General features: G+C 52.7%; 8 protein-coding genes across 8 annotated transcripts; 5 read left to right on the forward strand and 3 right to left on the reverse strand.

Annotated features, from left to right (window-relative positions):
- Nucleotides 1-366: 366 nt before the first annotated feature.
- On the forward strand, nucleotides 367-2,691 carry COCCADRAFT_97819 (uncharacterized protein; the record flags this gene model as incomplete). The annotated part of the gene is made up of 2 exons (XM_007714700.1): nucleotides 367-1,315; nucleotides 1,364-2,691. The coding sequence occupies 2 exons, from the start codon at nucleotides 367-369 to the stop codon at nucleotides 2,689-2,691; spliced, it is 2,277 nt and encodes a 758-aa protein (XP_007712890.1).
- A 2,889-nt stretch (nucleotides 2,692-5,580) lies between these two features.
- COCCADRAFT_26753 (uncharacterized protein) lies at nucleotides 5,581-7,615 on the reverse strand (the record flags this gene model as incomplete). Its single annotated transcript, XM_007714691.1, has 2 exons — nucleotides 5,581-6,515; nucleotides 6,631-7,615. The coding sequence occupies 2 exons, from the start codon at nucleotides 7,613-7,615 to the stop codon at nucleotides 5,581-5,583; spliced, it is 1,920 nt and encodes a 639-aa protein (XP_007712881.1).
- Nucleotides 7,616-8,661: 1,046 nt separating this feature from the next.
- COCCADRAFT_97820 (uncharacterized protein) lies at nucleotides 8,662-8,997 on the forward strand (the record flags this gene model as incomplete). Its single annotated transcript, XM_007714701.1, has 1 exon — nucleotides 8,662-8,997. A coding segment is annotated over one exon (336 nt), but the record flags the coding sequence as incomplete, so codon positions are not given.
- Nucleotides 8,998-9,565: 568 nt separating this feature from the next.
- On the forward strand, nucleotides 9,566-11,648 carry COCCADRAFT_97796 (uncharacterized protein; the record flags this gene model as incomplete). Its single annotated transcript, XM_007714702.1, has 2 exons — nucleotides 9,566-9,828; nucleotides 9,875-11,648. The coding sequence occupies 2 exons, from the start codon at nucleotides 9,566-9,568 to the stop codon at nucleotides 11,646-11,648; spliced, it is 2,037 nt and encodes a 678-aa protein (XP_007712892.1).
- Nucleotides 11,649-11,818: 170 nt separating this feature from the next.
- On the reverse strand, nucleotides 11,819-12,366 carry COCCADRAFT_71091 (uncharacterized protein; the record flags this gene model as incomplete). Its single annotated transcript, XM_007714703.1, has 2 exons — nucleotides 11,819-12,166; nucleotides 12,253-12,366. Coding segments are annotated over 2 exons (462 nt in total), but the record flags the coding sequence as incomplete, so codon positions are not given.
- A 1,215-nt stretch (nucleotides 12,367-13,581) lies between these two features.
- On the forward strand, nucleotides 13,582-14,850 carry COCCADRAFT_37304 (uncharacterized protein; the record flags this gene model as incomplete). The annotated part of the gene is made up of 2 exons (XM_007714704.1): nucleotides 13,582-13,824; nucleotides 13,879-14,850. 2 exons carry the CDS (start codon nucleotides 13,582-13,584, stop codon nucleotides 14,848-14,850), a joined length of 1,215 nt encoding a protein of 404 aa, XP_007712894.1.
- Nucleotides 14,851-14,968: 118 nt separating this feature from the next.
- Nucleotides 14,969-16,291, reverse strand: COCCADRAFT_97732 (uncharacterized protein; the record flags this gene model as incomplete). The annotated part of the gene is made up of 2 exons (XM_007714705.1): nucleotides 14,969-15,483; nucleotides 15,547-16,291. 2 exons carry the CDS (start codon nucleotides 16,289-16,291, stop codon nucleotides 14,969-14,971), a joined length of 1,260 nt encoding a protein of 419 aa, XP_007712895.1.
- Nucleotides 16,292-17,061: 770 nt separating this feature from the next.
- Nucleotides 17,062-19,609, forward strand: COCCADRAFT_97800 (uncharacterized protein; the record flags this gene model as incomplete). Its single annotated transcript, XM_007714706.1, has 4 exons — nucleotides 17,062-17,255; nucleotides 17,304-17,400; nucleotides 17,450-19,367; nucleotides 19,416-19,609. The coding sequence occupies 4 exons, from the start codon at nucleotides 17,062-17,064 to the stop codon at nucleotides 19,607-19,609; spliced, it is 2,403 nt and encodes an 800-aa protein (XP_007712896.1).
- Between the last annotated feature and the right edge of the window lie 220 nt (nucleotides 19,610-19,829).

Consider the following 19,829-nt stretch of genomic DNA (forward strand, 5'->3'; position numbering starts at 1 on the left):
TCTGCTTCCTCTTCGTTGGCCGTTCGCCTCGTGCTAGTCTTCTCTCTCTACTTACTCTTTTCTTACTTATGCTGCTCGTCTGCCCGTGAGCTCCGCCCTTGTTCCGCATCCTTGCTCTGCCGCTACAATTTCCTTCACCCTCATTTCGCCGCGCCCTCGTGGTTGTGCACGCTCTCTACCCGGCCCCGTCTCCGCCCTGCCCTGCTCGTTGCTGCTCTCTCCTTAGCCTGCCCGACGACGCTCCCTGTTTCCCCGTCTCTGCTGCTGTTGCTCACGCTGCTACTACTGCTGTGACATTACGCCTCGCTTTTTGTTTCGGTCTCATCCTCACCGCAACTCTTACCCGCTCCGGCCGACACGCCTCCAATGTATCGCAGGCAGTCCATCCTGTCGCATCGACCCAAAACCTCTTCCGACGTAGACGCTGAATCCTCCTCCTGCGCTGCCAACACCACAAACTTTGGAAGCCACTCCACCCCCAGCAGCGCCAACACCACCACCAACAACAACAACAACAATACACACGCCACTGCTAACACTACCAACAACACCACCACCACTACCACCACGACCCCTATCCCTTCATCCCCGCCTCACACCATGAAGCGGACCATTTCACAGACCTTCCCGGCCCCCTATCACTCCGACATCAAGGACACCAACATGCTCGACGCCGTCAACGAAGCCACAATGTCCATTGACGGCTCTTCACAGCACTCGCAGGCGAGCTCCTTCTCGCGCGCCTTTGGTGCCGTAGCCGGAAGCTTCACACGCCAGAAGACACGCAGGCGAATGTCATCAGTCTCTTCTCCTACACCTGCACAACGCCGCCGTGGTTCCATTCACTCTCTCTTCGAGTCCCTGCCCTCGTCGAGCTCAACACAGTCCAAGCCCAACGCCGATCAACCACGCATGCCCCTGGTACACCAAGACTCTGGAATCCCTGTCTTTCAAATGCAGCCACAATCCGCCTCGTCGAGCTCAAAGGCCTTTGCCCCCTTTCGGCGATTGAGCAGCATGCGCCGCCGACCGAATGCTTCTTCTTCGTCAGCCGACATGACAAAGACCGTCTTTGCCGCCCCAGTCTCGTACCCCAGCCAAGCCATCCCCGGCACCGCAGCACGACAAGCGGCCGCAGCCGCCAACCAGGACCGACAAAATCAACTTCGCCGCGAGCAAGAGCACACGCGAAGCTTTCTCGACGGCCTTATTCCGTCATCGCGTGATGACGACATAAAGGACAACGAGAGCGGAGTGGACATGACGTGTGCATCGCCTATTGTTCGGGCGGATAGCGTTACCGAGAAGAAGATGAGTGAGTTGTTGCATCCACTCGCCAGCCGACCTTCGCTAACCACCCCAGTCGATCCATTCCAGCGCCTACCAGCCGAACTCGCTACCACTGTCCTCTCCAACCTCGACGCCGCCTCGCTCGTCCGTGCTGAGCGCGTATCGCGCAGCTGGAACGAGCATGCTGCCTCGCCCCACGTCTGGCGTAATGTCTTCCTCCGCAAGCACGAGCCCGAAGTACACGTCTCACCTGCGCCAATCCAAATGGGCGGCCTGGGTACTGGCAAGATGGCGGGCGGAAACCCAGCACCTGCACAAGACTGGAAGAAGATGTTCCAGGCGAGAGCCACCATCGACGCTCGATGGAAGGCAGGCACACCTGCTGCCATTTACTTGAACGGCCACACAGATAGCGTCTATTGCTGCCAGTTTGACGAGAACAAGGCCATCACTGGCTCCCGCGACCGCACCATCCGTGTATGGGACCTCCAGACGTACAAGTGCATCAAGGTATACGGAGGTCCTAACCACCGCCCAACCGCCAATACCCCTCCCCCCATGGAGGAGCGACCAGAGCGTGTCATTAGCAACGCCTCGATGAACGGTACAAAGATTGGCAACGACATCTACACAGTTCCTGCTGATTACCACGACGCGTCCATTCTCTGCCTCCAGTACGACAGTGAGATCATGGTCACTGGCTCTTCAGACTACACTTGCATTGTTTGGGATATCACAGGCGAGGAATACGTTCCCATGTACAGGCTGCGTGGCCACGAAGCTGGTGTTTTGGATGTCTGCCTCGACGACAAGTACATTATTTCATGCTCCAAGGACGCCATGATCAAGGTCTGGGACCGCAAGACTGGCAGCTGTCTACGTACTCTCAAGGGCCACCGAGGCCCAGTCAACGCTGTACAGCTTCGAGGCAACTTCCTCGTCTCTGCCAGCGGTGACGGTGTAGCCAAGCTGTGGAACCTCGAGACTGGTGTCTCAATCAAGGACTTTCCATCCGAAGACCGTGGCCTCGCTGCTGTCGAGTTCTCTGATGATGCCAAGTACGTACTCGCTGGAGGCAACGACCACGTTGTCTACAAGTTCGACGCGTCTACCGGCGAGCTTGTGCACAGCAGAGTTAAGCATGATGGCCTCGTTCGTTCGCTTTTCCTCGACGCCTTCAACGGACGCATTGTATCAGGTTCATATGACCAGAGTATCCAAGTCTCTGATTACGAAACCGGACAGACATATGCCGTATACAAGAACTGGACAACAAGCTGGATTCTATCTGCTAAGAGCGATTATAGGCGAGTTGTGGCTACGAGTCAAGATGGCCGAACACTGATCCTGGACTTTGGTCACAATGTGCCAGGATCCGAACTGCTCGTCGGATCCAAGTGAGACGTTTCCTGTTTGATCTGCACGTATGCGGTCAAGATCGTGTTTGGAGTCGAGGTCACCAACCACCTTGCCTATTACATCCCACTCACACGGCTCTTCCCGCCTTGCCTCTTTCTGCTCTATGAATCTATACGTATTATGACGTTGGCAGATGGCTTGTATGGGAGATGACGCTGGTCTTCAAGGGTTCCCCGTGACGAACTTGGTGGGTTTAACAACAAAAGTCGAGGATTGCTGGACCAAGAAAAGAAAGAGTGTTGCTTTTTTTTAGTTTGCGTATAGCATGCACATTATGGCGTTGTTCATCTACCTTGCAAAAACTTGCGGGGTGGATTCATATTCCCCCTTTTTTTTCTCGTTCTTCTTCTCTTAATCTTTTGTTTACCCACAATCATCATACTTTTGCATTATACTAACTTTATGCTTGCGGCTCACATTCTCTTTCTTGTATTCTGTTTTTAGCGGCTTCATAGATTTCCCATTCGCTCTTCTCCCTTTAATGCATTGCTTATCAAGTTTAGTCATGGCGAGCCGTTCCTTTTTATCTAGTTTATTTCGGGCATGGAGTGTGAGAGGTATATAGATGTGCAGATGATTGCAGGACGAGCGGGATTTGAAAATAATACGCTCTTTGATTCAGTATTACTTGTTATGAATTGTGCATTGCACCAATGTGAGATCGTGGATGTTATATTGTTGAGTATTATTGCCTAGGACTCTCTCTGCCTCAAACTCTAAGCATACATGTATGACGTTGACTCTGCACAATGAGCCTTCCCGTATATTCATGTTTTTTTTTCTGCTGTGTGCAGTTGAAGATTGTGCAACGCGTGGTCGCCATCTACCTCAAACGCACAAAAAGCAAAACAAACCAGCATCTCCCCTTATCGTTTTGTCTTACCTGCACGTACAACGCACAACCACAGCGTTGGCAAGCCCCACACCGACCATCATCGTCAGTACCTCACATTACATGCATGGCATGCAAACCCACACATTTGTTTCTACACCGTCTCCATGTACGGAGATGGAAATTAAAAAAAAAACTCTACACATGCGTTCCGTTGATACTAGTTGAACCCCCGATCAATCCGCAGAGAAAGTTAAGGAACTACTGGGTTGGTTGGTTCGTATGTGGTTCCCCCGGCTGCGACTCCACACACACACACACACAGAGACACGCGCGGTATAGTAATTCATCTTTTATCCCTAAAAATCTTATACTCGAGGTAATCCAAAGAGAAAAAAAACAAAAGCATGGCAGTTATACAGTAAACCAGACGCACACCGTCTGCGCATATGTGAACCTTTTACCCAACTCTGTTTGATGTATATACGTATTGGAAATGGAGGATGAAAAATCACGCATTTCTTCTCAAACGCGTTAAACGGTAGTAGTAGTAGTAGTAGTAGGAGGAAAAGCCCAACTTACAAATTCAATAATTATTTTCACGACAGCACACAACAAAAGTTTTCCTTCAGTTCTTCTTCTTCTTCTTTTTTGAATGCTAAATTCCACTCAACCACGCTCTCTCTCTCTCTCACACACACACACACCATCATAACTTCGATCACGACATCAACATGCGTTGTTACTATTTTAATTGACGTCGATGACACAAACTCAAAATCGAGATTCTAGACCACCCCCCCCCCCCATCAAGACTAAGACTGAATTTGGTAATGTGGCGGGACCGTTTCGGGCGTGAACTCGGTCGTTTATGCAAGATACCAGGGCACCCGAGGGGTGGGTATAGAGTTTACCGGGGTAAGGATCTTTTTTTTTTTAGTTTGGGAGGGAGGGTGGCGAGAGGCGAGATGGGGCGAAGATTAAAATTGAGGGGGGAGGGGGAAGCGGTGATGGGGTGGAGATGGATAGATAGAGGGGTGTGTGTGTGGATAGAGAGAAGGGGGGTGCGAGAGGAAGGAGGAGTGAGTATGGGGGGTGAAGCGTCTAGTTACTGTTTGTGATTTGCTTACTGCTGCGATGACGGCTGAGTGATGCGGATGCTAGGGAGAGAAGACAGAGAATTCTCGTGTTCGTCGAGTGATTGACGATAGCTGAGGAAGAAGAGCTCTAAGATCTCAGCATAGCTCTGATCGATATTAGTAGAGCTTTCTGACACTATGTACTTAGATCGCATTTCTTCTTTCAGAAAACCCCATTTGGATTAAACATAAAACATAGCCAAAGTCACAATAATCACGGCACGAAAAGAAATATTGAACCAAGTAAACCATACTTTTAAAGGCGTGACAGAGATTCTATTGATTACTTTGTATCAATTGAACCTCTAGTCTTCACCCCCTCAGATACCCTAACATGGTGCGAACCCATATTCACACGACTACTTATCCATCCATCAAAGGACGGTCCCCCCAGAAGGATAATAAGTACACACACACATACCTATGTATGTAGGGCCAGTTTTAAACAAAAAAAAAGCGAGGCGTAGAACCGGAGCAGTGTTTGCTCAGCTTGAACAACGCCAAAAGGGTATGGAAACAACCACATTTCGCTCCTGAGCCCGAGGCTCAAAAGCGATAGTCGTCAGAGAATGGAATACGCCGAACAAGACAAAACACACATTCAAAGTAAATGGGAACAGAAGCGTAGTTTAAAGAAACAAAAAAAAGACAAGACATTATCTTTATCGGGCCAAACCAGCATGAGGCGACCGGATTAGGGACAGTATGAGGGTGAGTGAATAAGGCCATTGTCCGACAAAAATCCAAGGGGTATAACTGAGACCAGATGGCCGACCCAAAACCAGCTGTGAGGTGCTGGTAGGCAAGCCCAAAAAAACCAAAAAGTATGTGCATTTTCATGCGTGTCGTGAATAAAGTATAAACAAAGAGTAAACAGAGAAGCAAAGGCTAGCAGGTCGTTCAAACATTCTCGGTGAATTTGCTTGAGCGCGACCCGTCGGCCGAGGGCAAGCTTCTTCCGAGCGTACCTCTAGGAGGCAGTTCGCCGACAGGAGAATGTGGCGGACTGAGGTGGTGACGATCTGCAAAAGGATTGCCATCGTCGGGATGGCGGATGATGGGTGTTCTTGCAGGGCTGGGTCGAAAGTTCATCTGTCCTGATTCGCGTGGGGCAGAACTCTCGCCAATCTCCTTACCCATCTCTTTAGACAGACCTGTGCCGCCATAGAGACCATGATCGTCTTGGTAGAATGATGAACCGGACATTGTGCCTCCGCGAGAGAATTGATCAGACGTCATGCCTTCACTGAAGGCAGATGGCAACTTGCGACCCGACACTCGTTGAAAGCTCCGCTCACCAGCGCTCGTGCTAGTCTCGGCCGTCTTGCCAGACATACCAGAAAAGCGTTTGAGGAAGGCGATAGGGACAAGGGTGTTGCTTGGGGCAGGCGCCTGGGTCATGGACCGGTTGCTTTCCTGGTGATGATCGTCGCCAGTGAGCTGTAGAGCACCGCCTCGCTTCTGCTTGTGGCGTTTCAAAAGAAACAATATCAAGGCCAAGATGAGGGCAACTCCGGCAAGACTCCCTAAAACGCTACCAACGACTTTGGGCGTTTCAAGAGCACTAGGGCTGGAGTTGGTATCGGCGGTCGACGTAGCTGATGTAGTTGGAGCAGGGGCTCCTGCGGTGCCAGGCGCATTACCACCCCAGCCGCCATAATTCGCGGTTGTAGTCGGGACACTCGAGGCAGTTGGGGCACTCGAAGCAGAGGCAACGCTGCGAGCCGACTGTGAGCTGATTATTGCCTGTGTGAGTGACGTCCTGGTGGAAGCAGCAAGAGACTGTGAAGCAGACGGTGAGCGAGTTGGGACGGCATTGACTGATACAGCAAGGTCTGTTGCGGACGAGGCCGAGATACTATCAAAGGAGGCCAAGATAGAAGACGACAACAGTGATGAGGTGGCTGTCAGAGTTAGTGGAGAACAAATGTGGAAATACGGCATGCTTACATGATAGGGTCGTGTTGGCAGCCGAGTTGATAGTAGAGGGGAGAGATGGCGCTGCAGTGCTTTGAATTGAGGATGATGTTGAAGCACTCGAAGTAGATGTAACCACGGGTTGAGCGACATAGTTCAGCGATGGAAAAGGATACGCTGGGACAGTTGGGACGACCAGGTCGGTGGGAAACGGTGGTACTGCTGGTACAGACGGGAGGACAGGAACAGGTACAGATGGCACTGCAGGAACAGCGACAGATGGTACCGCAGGAACAGCGACAGCCGCCAGCGCTGGAGCAGACAGAGTTGGCAGTGTAGGAACAACCACAGAAGATGTTACAAGAGTGGATACAGCTGGCAGTGCAGGGTCGGGTACGGGTGCCGCAATCGCAGGATTAGGCACAGGCAGTGCTTTATCAGGCAATGCAGTGTCGGGTATGGGCAGCGCAGTATCGGGTATTGGCAGCGCGGTATCAGGTACAGCTGGTAGTACGGGAACAGCTACAGAGGAGGGCACGGCAGGAGCCACCGATGGTAGCGCAGGAGCAGGCACAGGCACAGGTGGCTGCGCAGGAATGGGCAGCGCAGGAACGTCGGGTACAGCAAGCGCAGCCGAAGGAAGCGCCAGCTGAACTGGCTGAGCGACTGGCGCCGCAGAAGCCATGGCGGCGACGGCGGTAGCGACTACATCTGGCAAAGATGGTGGTGGGACAGGTGGTAGCGTCTCCTGGGCGATGACATTGCCAGCTTCGTCGACTGTAGCAAGGACCGTGACGATTTCAACATTGTCCAGCACAGCGCGACGGTGGAAGAAGCGATGGCCTCTGCTCATAATCTCTCTGCTTCTGGGTGCTGCGCCAAGTCCTGGGGGAAGGAATTGGTCGTGTGGTTGAGGGTGGTCGGGTGCAGGAAGCCTTTGCTGGGGAGCCTGTCGGGCTTGATAACGGTGGCGCGAATGAATTCTCGATACGAGGGTGGGGTTGGCAGGACCGTCCATAAAGTCGCGACAATGTGACCAAAGCTAGAGGGCCAGGGCCAACGGAGCAGGCGTGGTGGTGTTGGTGGTGATGGAGGTGAGTCGGGTGTATTGGCGGAACATATGTTGTTGTTTTTCAATGTTTCTGATGTTTTCAATGTTTCCGGCAGGTAAGGAGCATAGCAAAGTCGAAAAGTCCGGAATTAGAGCAGACGAGGCAAGGGATCCAGTCAATGGAGGCCGATGGCAAGCACAAGCGAGTGAATGGCGAGAAAGGAGCGGAAGCCTGGTCAGCGGCGGAGCAATGGGTCTGGCGGGCTGGAGGTCAGTGTTGTGGGCGAGGCGAGGTGACAAGCAGCCGAATTGGGCATATACACACGCGCAAAGGGGAGACTTCAAGGTGACAGCATGGAAGCGACAACGGGCAAAGGAGTGTCGGGCGTGAAGGGTGTCGCGCAAACACGAGGGCGTTCTGGGAATCAGGTGGATGGGAGAGGGAGGAGGCGGAGGCGGAGGCGGCAGCAAAGGGATTGTTGGCGTCTGCAATCGGCGACGGGAACGGGCCCTCTGTGGGCATGGGAGAGGGAGACAAAGAGAGGGAGACTGAGGCAGCGCGAGGCAGCGCGAGGCAGCGAGCACGAGACATGGGGACAGGGCTGGCAAGGCTGATTGGCGCACAAGCGAGATAACACGTCCAGGAATAGCAGGATCCGCCCCCGGCACGGCCATGGACGCGACTGCCCGTCAGCGAACCAGCGTCCCAATACCGATGCTGCTATGAATGTGCGTCCGTGGATGGATGGCCGGTATAATAACATGGACGTTGTACGCAATAGGTCCCAGGCAATGAATCTTCTTCTTCTCCTTCTTCGTATCAATCACATTGGAGAATAACATCATCGCGCGTCCCACGGTAACTCGTCGCCCGTCGTCTGGCCGGTTGGCTGGCTGGCTGGATGCATGCTCCTCCTACTGCTGCTACTACTACTAGCAGCCACCACCCGTCCCGTCTGCAGGTGCAGTAGTGGCGCCCACGCCGTCGCTCAGGAACCCCATTCCCAAACACTGGACAAGCAGACCCGCAAACGCTTGAGGTTATTCTTAGCTGCCGCCTTACTGATTGTCTTGTCGCACCTAACCACTCCCGACTAACTGCTTTGCTCTCTACACGACTCGTCCCACACGTCCTTTTATTGCCAAGCCGCGTTTGTCTCCCGCCCATCGTAAAGGCAACCCCCCAAAGGCCCGTCTCGCCAGCATGCATATCCTCGTCCTCGTCCTCGTCCTCGTCGTCATCACGACGCTTGTCGCCGCTCTTGCTGTCCATATGCACGAGCGTTGCCTGTCTTGGCTCCAATCTCCGCCGCTCATCGCCTCCACCATTAATACGGTATGGCTGCTAATCATTGCCTGCTATAGCACTCGTCGTGTACATTTTTTGATGACGGCCTATGCCTGCAATGACAACTCTTTTCCCCTCGTCCACCACGCCATGCCCAGGTACACATGTTTACCTGCAATGCCACGGCCTCAACAATTGTTTCATCACGTGACTGTCCGGATGCTGCAGTCAGCTCCTGCCAGGCCAAGCCACCTGCCTGTACTGTAGCCTGTCACCTTTCGCTGCTGCCCTGCTGCCCTGCTGCTACCCCACATTGCCCCTCTGCCGTGTCCTCCGCCTTGCTGCGCCTTGTACCAGGCCATGTATAACATCATCGCAAACATCATTGCAATCCCAGAAACCGTTGTTCTTGTCCATACTGCAATATCCACATGTAGTCACAGTTGCTGCAGCCGCAAGCCACTGCCGCTGCAACTCTAGTTCGCCCAGCCATGACGTCGCCTTCGCCGTTTCCTGCCTTGGCCCCCCCAGAGCACCACCATACGCGCCCACCACCACTGCCACCGCGACATTCATCTTCAGCTGAAGACGCGCCCCCTCCTTATTCAGCAATGTCTGCCTCCATGTCCATGTCCTCAAAAGATCCACGCTCTTCGTCTACCCAGTCCCTCGTTCCAGACCCCGCCCTCGAAGACTCTGGCCGCCGCCGCCTACTCCTCATCTACATCCATGGCTTCATGGGCGATGAAACAAGTTTTAGAAGCTTCCCTGCCCACGTCCATAATCTTGTCACCGTCACTCTCGCAGACTCCCACGTAGTACATACAAAAGTATACCCCCGCTACAAGTCACGGGACTCGCTGCAAGTCGCCAGAGACAACTTTTCAGCTTGGTACGCTATACGCCTGCGCGGCTTGCACCCTGCTAACAGCCGCCAGGCTCGCCCCTCATGAAGACCCCTGGACCGACATCATCCTGGTCGGTCACTCCATGGGCGGTTTGCTTGCCGCAGACATTGCTTTAGCCTTTCGTCATCGCATCATTGGAGTCGTAAACTTTGATGTCCCCTTTCTAGGCATGCACCCTGGCATTATCAAGGCTGGCCTAGGCAGCCTTTTCAACGCACCCCCACCCCCACAAGATGCTATTATCGAGAACTCCAGTCCGGGACAGAGGCCTAGTCGAATCAACACACTCTTCAACCCCAAGCCAAATGATCCAAATTACAACCCCAGTTTCGCTAACGATATTCACCTACCAAACAGAAAAGGCTGGGAAAATAGTTTACACTGGCTCACCAAGCACTACAAGGACGGCCTGGCCGAGGCTACCAAAGGACTCGTAAAATCCCATCTTGAATTCGGGGGTGCCATGGCGGATTACAAAGAATTAAAAGAAAGATATGCGAGGATACGGGCGCTGGAAGAAGACGACGAGGCCAAGAGGAAGAACAGTCATCCTATGATGCCCTCGGTACCCCGCGTGCGCTTCATCAACTACTACACAGTAAGCACGGGAAGGGCCAAGAAGCAAAGTTCTTCATGTGCCCAGCGTCCAAAGTCGCCCGAGCCTTCGCATCCATCGAGCCTTCAGTTTCATCATCAAGATAGCGGAACGAGTCTCTCACACTACACCTCGACACCTGCCAACCAGCAGAAGAGTACTAGAAGCCCTTCAGTAACATCGTCTGACCCAGAACTGGCTCACGTACACCCGGACCCTATAGCAAGTTCACCCCCGGCATCTATCGGGGGTCAAGAAGATGGACAAGCCCTGGAGCTCAATCACTCAGATGCCCCCAAAAACGGCCCGCCTGATCTTCCTGAAATACCACCCATCCCCCAGGAGCCTCCATTTGTTGACTTGGTACGATTCAACGACAAGACCCAGCGCAAAGCCGCAGAAAAGGAGTACGAACAGGCGCTCAAGGAATACCAAAGAGCTGTAAAAGCGCGCAACAAGATCATCAACGAGCGCACTAAGCTTGAGGAAAAGTGGGAAAAAGAGCAGCAAAAGGCGGAGAAGAAGCGGCAGCAAGAACAAGAGAAAAGGTACAGGGAGCAAGAAAAGGCCGAGCAAAAGAAGCATGAAGAAGAGCAAAACATGTCAAGGGAGGAGAGGCAGAGACAGAAGGAAAGAGAGCAAAGGCAAGCTGAGGCTGAGCAGAGAGAAAAGGAGGCGAGACAAAGACAGAGAGAAGCAGATTTGCGCCAGGGAATAACACCTGCGCCAGAAACACCAGAGGCTGTTCCTGCGATTATAGGGATTGAGGAAGATGTCAGTGCCTTGCACCTGGACCAACCCGGTCCGCAGCGAGGCCCGTATGGTCACTATGAATTTTCCACTAGTCGCATCATGAACCAGGCTCCGCCAGACAGTCGTAACGAATCGATGTATACCCTCTCTACAACCGACAGTCACGACAGTCACCCGCCACGCACGGATTCAGACGCAAGTGTCCCAGCCAAACCTAAGAAGCTAAAGAAATTTTGCATGTTGCCGCCAAAAGACTCGGACGGCAACAAGGATCCTACCTGGGTTCCTGTCTTCATGGAGAATATGGACGAAGTCACGGCACACACGTCTCTCTTCTTCCTCAACGAGACGTATGAGCGGCTTGTTGGTGAAGCAGGTGCGAGAATCGAAGAGTGGGTGCGAGAAGCCGATACTATGCGTTTGATACAGGATCTGCAGTATCAGGGGAAATCGTAGCTTGCGTTTTGTTTATCAGGTAAAGTAATTAGATACCCTAGTCATATCATCATAATCTAATCCTACATCCGCCCAATCTATTACCATTACTCTTGTAAAAGACATTAATGAATAGTCGATCAATCACCATCGTCATTGTCATCGTCATCATCATCATAAAGTCATTAACCCTTCCACCCCATCTCCCCCGCTATGCCCCAAACCCTAGCTCCCACCGCCGCCGCCCATATTGCCAACCCCATCACCCCATCACCCATGCCAACCACCCACATCCCCGCCGCAACACCCCAACCCAACCCCAAAGTCCCCAACAGCAAAACCACCTTCTCACTCCCCCTAATCGCTTCGTTAAAGTCCGAAGCCAGTGGAATACGCGTCTGTTCCTTCTCATTCCAAAATCCCGCCATGTGCGCATACGCTGCCGCACATATCACCGTATTCACCCCCGCCGTCACAACCTCCCGACTACCACTCGGACTTGCCAATAGATAGAGTGAGCTAGCGAGTGAAATTACCGTCTTTTTTTCCATGCACATGATTAACCAGGCTGCTTTCGATGGAAAGAAAGAAGGAAGAAGGGAGATGGAGAAGGAGGGAAACATACAGCGACAACCCCACTCGCCTGTGTAACTTGCGTCTTACGCAGTTTCTGTGCTGCAGTGTCGGAATACCGTGCTGCGGTCCGACTGGCGTCTTCGTAGCGTCTCAAGCGGGAGATTGTGGGGATGATGTGGGAGAGGGTGGTGAGGGTTAGGAGGAGGGTTGTTAGGGGGAGGGTGGTGGAGAGCATGGTTGGCTGGGTTGGGATCTGAGTTGAATGGAGAGTTTTGTATAGAGAAGGGGGATGGGGATGGGGGGAGATGGAGGTGGTGGTGGTGGTGGTGGTGGAAGAGGGAAGGGAGAGGTGACGTCATTTAGAGAGACGAAGATGGAACTAGGTATGGCTAACTTTTTGACAAAGGAGGGCGCTAGTAGATGCTCGTGACTGTGGAAGTGCTTTTAAGAAAATTGATGGAATTTGTAGAAGGGGGGACAGGGATAGGTTAGTGAAAGTATGTATATGTGTATGTGACGACGGTTGATGGAGAGGATGCAGTAGTACTGTAATTTCGAGACCCCTGGTTGTTTTTCTATACGAATAGCTAACGATTCGAGTGTTCTTAGTCCTGGGGCCATTTACGGATAGGTTACGCTACGAATGTTACAGAGACGGGGTTTTATTTACTTTTGACCAGTAGAGGTTCCTTTATAATGGGACCGATGATATTCGGAGGTATTTTCGCAAGCATTGTTCACCCACCCTGCACGATGCCACGGCCGATCCAAGGACCGACCGGCTCAAGTCCCGCCTGCGGCCCGTTGGCCAAAAAAGATCGCCGTCGCAGCAATCACATGCCATGGGGTCCTAATTGGCCACAATTGGGTTGAGCAATATTATTACGCTATGATGCGTTGGAGACGGACGAGCTATGGCCGCCAAGGGGAGGTCGATATGCATGTTGAATGCGCGCACGCAGGGCAGTGGGTCTGGCCTGCTCAACCACCATCCAACTGAACCACACAACGGTGACGGATCATTTGCATGGTAAATTACTCGCACCATGTGTGTTACTGCTTACGGGTTGGACAGAATGACTGGCGTCTTCAACGGAAGACTTGACGCCTGCAATGGGTTAGCGACGAGCTTTGTACCGTGTATTGAAGGCGGCACCCCCTCCAGTCCGTGGGGAGCTTACAACCCCCCCCCCCCCCCGCGGTTCATCGTCCTTTTGCCCATTGGCTGCAGCCCCACAGACTCTCTACCCACGCTCTCGCCGACGCGTTTGCGGGCGGTTTTGCGGTTAGATGAGGCATGTTTCTTTGAGTGACTGTGCATAGTGGGCTGTCACTTGTCTTTGCTCGAGAATTCCAACAGCCTTCTTTCTTTTTCACAATGGCTCAGAGAATGCTTCTTCGTGCAAGTGGCCCACGCCGAGTCTACTATGGCTTCACCCGCTCTTTTAGTACTGTTCTCGACACGCCTGTAGATCCGGGCACGCAGCAAATACGCCTGGCGACACCGCGGACGACGGTGTTTGAGAATGCACTCAATGCAAAGGCACCGCGGACAAATTGGACAAAGGAGGAGATTTCAGAGATATACAACACTTCGCTGATTGACCTTACCTATGCTTCGGTAGGTCAAATTGCTCTCTTATCCAGCGATATGCCCCTCTCATCAATCTCGTAGGCCTCGGTCCACCGCCGATTCCATGACCCCGCTGCCATTCAGATGTGTACCCTCTTCAACATCAAGACGGGCGGCTGCAGTGAAGACTGTTCCTACTGCGCCCAGTCATCTCGCTACGACACCGGTCTCAAAGCCACAAAGCTCAGCTCTGTCGAATCCGTCCTCGAAGCTGCACGCATAGCTAAAGAAAACGGCAGCTCGAGATTCTGCATGGGCGCCGCGTGGAGAGACATGAGGGGTCGTAAGACGAACCTCAAGAACATCAAAGAAATGATCAAGGGCGTGCGCGGCATGGGCATGGAGGCATGCGTGACCCTTGGCATGGTCGATGCTGCTCAAGCAAAGGAACTGAAAGATGCGGGCTTGACGGCTTACAATCACAATGTCGATACGAGCCGCGAGCACTACCCTAGCGTCATCACCACACGTACGTACGACGAGCGACTCAACACCATCAAGAATGTCCAGGAAGCAGGTATTCACGTGTGCACCGGCGGTATTCTTGGTCTGGGGGAAAAAGCCCGTGACCACGTCGGTCTCATCCACACTGTAGCTACACTACCCGCCCATCCAGAGTCCTTCCCCGTCAACGCCCTTGTCCCCATCAAAGGCACCCCACTAGGAGAAACCCAAGCCATCTCCTTTGATGCCATCCTCAGAACCATTGCTACTGCACGACTCGTGCTTCCCACCACCATCATCCGTCTCGCAGCCGGCCGCCACACCATGCGTGAGGAAAAACAGATTCTGTGCTTCCAGGCTGGTGCAAACGCCGTGTTCACTGGCGAGAAGATGCTCACAACGGCGTGTAATGGGTGGGAAGAAGACAAGGCTATGTTTCAGAGGTGGGGGCTTAGGCCAATGAAGATGGAGGAGACGATTGGGGAGAAGAGAAAGGTGCCGGGGCAGGAGGAGGCCGAGGCGGTTGTTGCGGCGGCGGAGGCGGAGGCGACGGTGCAGGCACTTGCTTGAGGGGGGGAGAGGTAGATGTAGTGCTTAGGCTCTGTGATGATGAGCTCTTCAATGTGCTACTGAAGCCGAATCTATGTCTTGTAACTTGTATATAATGATCAAGATATGCCTCGTGCGTTTACAGTCTTGCTCTCTTTGATGTATCAAGGGGTTGGTGTTCCGTATTCTCTTCTGCTTGACTTTCACACCACCTCTTGAGCGCCAGCACCAGTTTTTCGATCTCTTCCATGGTATTCCCGGCATGCAGGCATATTCGGACTCTTTCTGTACCGGCGGGTACGGTCGGTGACACGACTGCTCGCACCATCATGCCTTGCTCTTGCAGTGAGCTCGCAAGTGCCTTTGGGTTCACCAACTGCACTGCAAAGATAGGCGATCTAGGACACACCGACGGAATCTTCAGTAAGCAGCGCGCATGGCTCGAGGTTTTCAGAAGTCCCTCAAGCTTCGCATACAGCGTCCGAATGAGGTCATGAAGCTTCGCCTGCAGCGCCTCGCTCTGCCCCGACTGCAGCATTTCGTACGACGCCTGTATAAGCGCCAGCGACGGATACGAAAGGAACGTCGTGTAAATAAGAGGCCGCGCATAATTAATCAGATAACTCCGTAAAGTATGGGATCCTAGAAGAATAGCTACAGTCACATTCAGCAATGCCCTCTGCAACCTCCCCTTTGGATTCCTCCAAACGAACTCACCTCCATTCCCCGCCAACGCCTTGCCAAACGTATGCAACCGCGCAAACACCCTCTCCTCTAGTCCCAACTCACACACCAACCCGCGTCCCCTCGGCCCCAGCACCCCCGTCGCATGCGCCTCATCAACAACCACGTACGCCCTCTCCCTCCCCAGCACCTCCTCCGCGACCTCCACAATCTCGCGTAGCGGCGCAACATCGCCATCCATACTATACACCGACTCCACCGCTATAAAAACATTCTGTTTCCCCCCCTTCTCTCGCTCCGCCTCTAGCACTTTCCTCAGCGCCTCCACCGAGTTGTGTTGAAAAGGTAGTCTACGGGCAGCCCGCGAAAGTCTCATCCCATCATGCACACTCGCATGCACCTTGTCGTCATACACGACCGTATCACCTCTCTGCGGCACCGACGCAAAGAACCCCGCGTTGGCGTCGAATCCGCTGTTGAAAAGTAATCCGGCGGCTGCGCCGTGGAAGGCCGCGATGCTGGTTTCGAGGCTTATGGCGAGGATGGAGTTGCCGTCGAGGAGGCGCGAACCTCCGCTGCCCAAGGGGTGCGGGGAGAGGTGGGTCAGGAAGAGGGTGCGGAGGTGTGGAGAGGTGGAGAGGGAGAGGAAGTCGTTGGAGGAGAAGTCGGTGTGGGCGGTGGGAGGCAGGGTGAGGGTGCGGAGGGTGGAGTTGGCGAGGCGGGTGGTTAGGTGGGTGGTGAGGGTTTGTTCTAAAGGGGTTGGGGGTGACTTTGTCATTTTTTTTTGAATTCCCCCTCTTTTTTTGTTTAGGGTTCTTTTATGGGTGTGGAAGTGAATTGGATTTTGTGGGGTTGGGACGGAGGTGGATTAAACAATCCTACTTGTTCTTCTTTCTTGTGCTCTTTTTGGGGAGACGCGCTGAAAGCAATTGAGCAATTGACACTGGGGATACCGGTCGTGTGGGGTCTGGGAGTGCTAGACAAAAACAAATCTTCTTTCTTGTGCCCTTTCTGGGGGGGAGAGACGCCGGCCTGGTAAGCAATTGAATAATTGACAATATGGGTTACCGCAAGCGTGGGGGGGATGTTTATTTCTTTGAGCCGCGAATTTCCGTTGAAAGAGGGAAATCGACAAACGTATCCCAGCGCCCATTTTTCATGTGCTTCGGGGCGGACTTTCTAGTCATCAATTAGCTCCAAAAAGGGTAACTTTGGGTAAATATGTACAGTCCACTTGCATACTAACGTGCATATGCGGGTGCGGGTGGATTTTTGTTTGATTTGACTAATTCGATTTGTACTACAGGTAGTACCTGACTGGGGTTGGGGGGACGGGCGGCGGGTTCGGTTCGGAGGGAACAAAAGTTACCCCCCCTTCCAACATTGGCCTGGCTACTATTACGTTAATTAACTAGCGCAGCAGCTCTCTCCATTCTTTCCCCGCTGCAATTGAGTCTTTTTTCTCCTGATATGAGAGATCTCATGTGCAATTGGGTGTCTTGATTATATTTCTTTTTTTTTGGTTGTGGTTGCTGAGAAAGAGTAAGGATGGCTAGAGTTCCAGGCGGACTGTGGAAGAGACTTGTTGCGGTGCAGGTCTATGGGGCTAACACGGGAGTTGGGAAGACGGTGTTTTCGACGTTGCTTGGTGCGCATTTTGCGAGGAGAGCGGGTAGGACGAGGTGGAGGGTGCAGTATATTAAGCCTGTTTCTACGGGGCCGGCGGATGAAGCTGATGATAGGTGAGATTGTTACTGCTTCGAACTGCAATTGTGGCTGATGGGGATTAGTTATGTGCAAAAGTACAGCGGAAGAAGTGTTTCGACACTGTTCAAGTTCAATGAGGCTGTTAGTCCACATGTGGCGGCAAGAGGTGCAGACTTGATTGTAAGGTCTTTTTGCTGAGTCTGCTGGCTGCTCTTGCTGATCGGCCTAGCCTAGCGATGAGCTCATCGGCCAGACTGTCTTCAGAACTATCCAGCAGGAAGCGAAAGAAGTCTCTGGGGAGGCACATGCAATGGGCTTTGCTGTGATTGAAACCGCTGGGGGTGTGCTCAGCCCGGGACCTTCAGGTACTCCGCAAGCTGACATCTTCCGTCCGTTACGACTCCCCTCGGTACTAGTCGGCGACCACCGCCTAGGCGGTATTGCATCGACAGTATCTGCTGCAGAGTCTCTGGTATTAAGAGGCTATGACATTGATGCCGTCGTGTGTTTCAACGACCAGAGTAAGTATGAGAATGCCGAGTACCTACAAGAGTACTTCAAGAACTTGGGCATTGCGGCCTTCACCTTGCCATGGATTCCGAATATGCAGGGTATAGGGGCGGGCACAAAGGAGGAGACGGATTTGATGCAGGGCTACTACAGCTCCCAGAGTGGCGAGGAGCCCATTGACCAAGTTGCTACGAGGCTGCTCAGTCGCCACAGCGAACGACTCGAAAATCTAAGTACTATGGCCTCGCGGACTAATGAAGCCATCTGGCATCCCTTTACACAACACAAGCACTTGAAAAGTGCCGACGATATATTAGTCTTTGACTCTGCATACGGCGATTACTTCCAAGTCAAGCAGACTGGTGAAACGTCAGCAGCCCACGAGGACCGTTCGGCGCTGTATCCGGCATTTGATGGCTCCGCTTCATGGTGGACTCAGGGGCTCGGCCATGGAAATCCCCGTCTTGCTCTAGAAGCAGCACATGCCGCAGGAAGATATGGTCATGTCATGTTTGCCGGAGCCACCCACGAGCCCGCTCTCGAGCTGGCAGAAAAGATGCTAAAAGACTCCCAAAATCCGCGCCTTAAAAAGGTGTTTTACACTGACAATGGGAGTACGGCGACTGAAGTCGGTATCAAAATGGCACTTCGGGCGGCTAGCAAGTACTACGAGTGGGACAGCACTAAAGAGAATATTGGCGTCATCGGCCTCAAAGGGAGCTACCACGGCGACACGATTGGCGCCATGGACGCATCCGAGCCGTGTGTCTTCAACGAAAAAGTAGACTGGTACCGCGGCAGAGGCTTCTGGTTCGATTTCCCTACTTTCAAACTCAAGAACGGCCAGTGGATTGTCGAGCCCCCCGAGAATCTGGAGACCGAATTCGGACCTACGCAGTGTTTTGAAACACAAGATGCCATTTTCGATTTGGCCGCGAGAGGCCGGTCTGACTGCTATGAAGCTTATATCGAGAAGACGTTGGATGAGCTGGTGAGGAAGCAGGAGAGAAAGTTTGGGGCGTTGGTTATGGAACCTGTTGTTTTGGGAGCGGGAGGTATGCTGTTTGTTGATCCGCTCTTCCAACAAACTCTTGTCCGTGTCGTGCGCCGTTACGACTTTAGCAACGGGTCCCGAGTTCACCAAGTTCCAGATGAGAGCGATGTCACTTGGTCAGGACTACCCGTTATGTTCGATGAGGTATTCACTGGTTTGTATCGTCTAGGTCGCTTTTCAGCCGCCTCGTTCCTCCAGACGCATCCCGATATCAGCGTCAACGCGAAGTTACTTACCGGTGGTCTTCTTCCTCTCTCTGTTACGTTGGCTAGTCAGTCTATTTTTGACGCTTTTTGGGGCGACGAAAAGGCAGAGGCTTTATTGCATGGACATAGCTACACTGCACATGCGGTTGGATGTCATGTCGCTAATACTAGTCTGCAAACAATGCAGGACGCGAGCGTTGGCGAAGAGTGGAAGCAGTACAAGGAGCAATGGAGCAGTTCTAGCAACGACACCACCGCTTCCTGGAGCATGTGGTCCAAGGACTTTGTTGAGGATCTATCTCGACACGAGCAAGTTGGTCATGTGAGTGCGCTGGGCTCCGTTCTTGCCGTGTCGCTCGTCGATAGACACGGGTCAGGTACGTCTTACGTTGGGTTTATTTTACTTCCCGCCTAATGCAATATAGGATACACTTCTTCTGCTGCGGTGGGACTTCGCGACGAGCTCCTACGGGGTAGCCCTGAAGCGCCGCAAGTCCAGATTCATTCGCGTATCTTGGGTAACGTCATCTACCTCATGGCCGGTATGCTGACCACAAGACGGCATTTGGAAGATGTTGAGAAGGCTTTTATAGAAAAGTTGCGTGTAAGTAGACGGTAGGGAGGACCATTCAGGTATGCCCACTCGCAAACTTGGGTCTCATGTTGTGTTCTTTGATGAGAGTTATGCCAGAGAAAACAAGTGAATTCGAGAATACAAACTGGAGAATGCCGTTTCCACCGACAAGACGTCTGAAGACGCCATTTTCGTGTAGATTCTGAGACTATGTTTAACAAAACATAAGTCGGCGTTCTAAATCTCGAGCTGACTGTATTGGTCA

The sequence above is a fragment of the Bipolaris zeicola genome, assembly GCF_000523435.1.
Source record: "Bipolaris zeicola 26-R-13 unplaced genomic scaffold scaffold_87, whole genome shotgun sequence".
Lineage (NCBI taxonomy): Eukaryota > Fungi > Ascomycota > Dothideomycetes > Pleosporales > Pleosporaceae > Bipolaris > Bipolaris zeicola.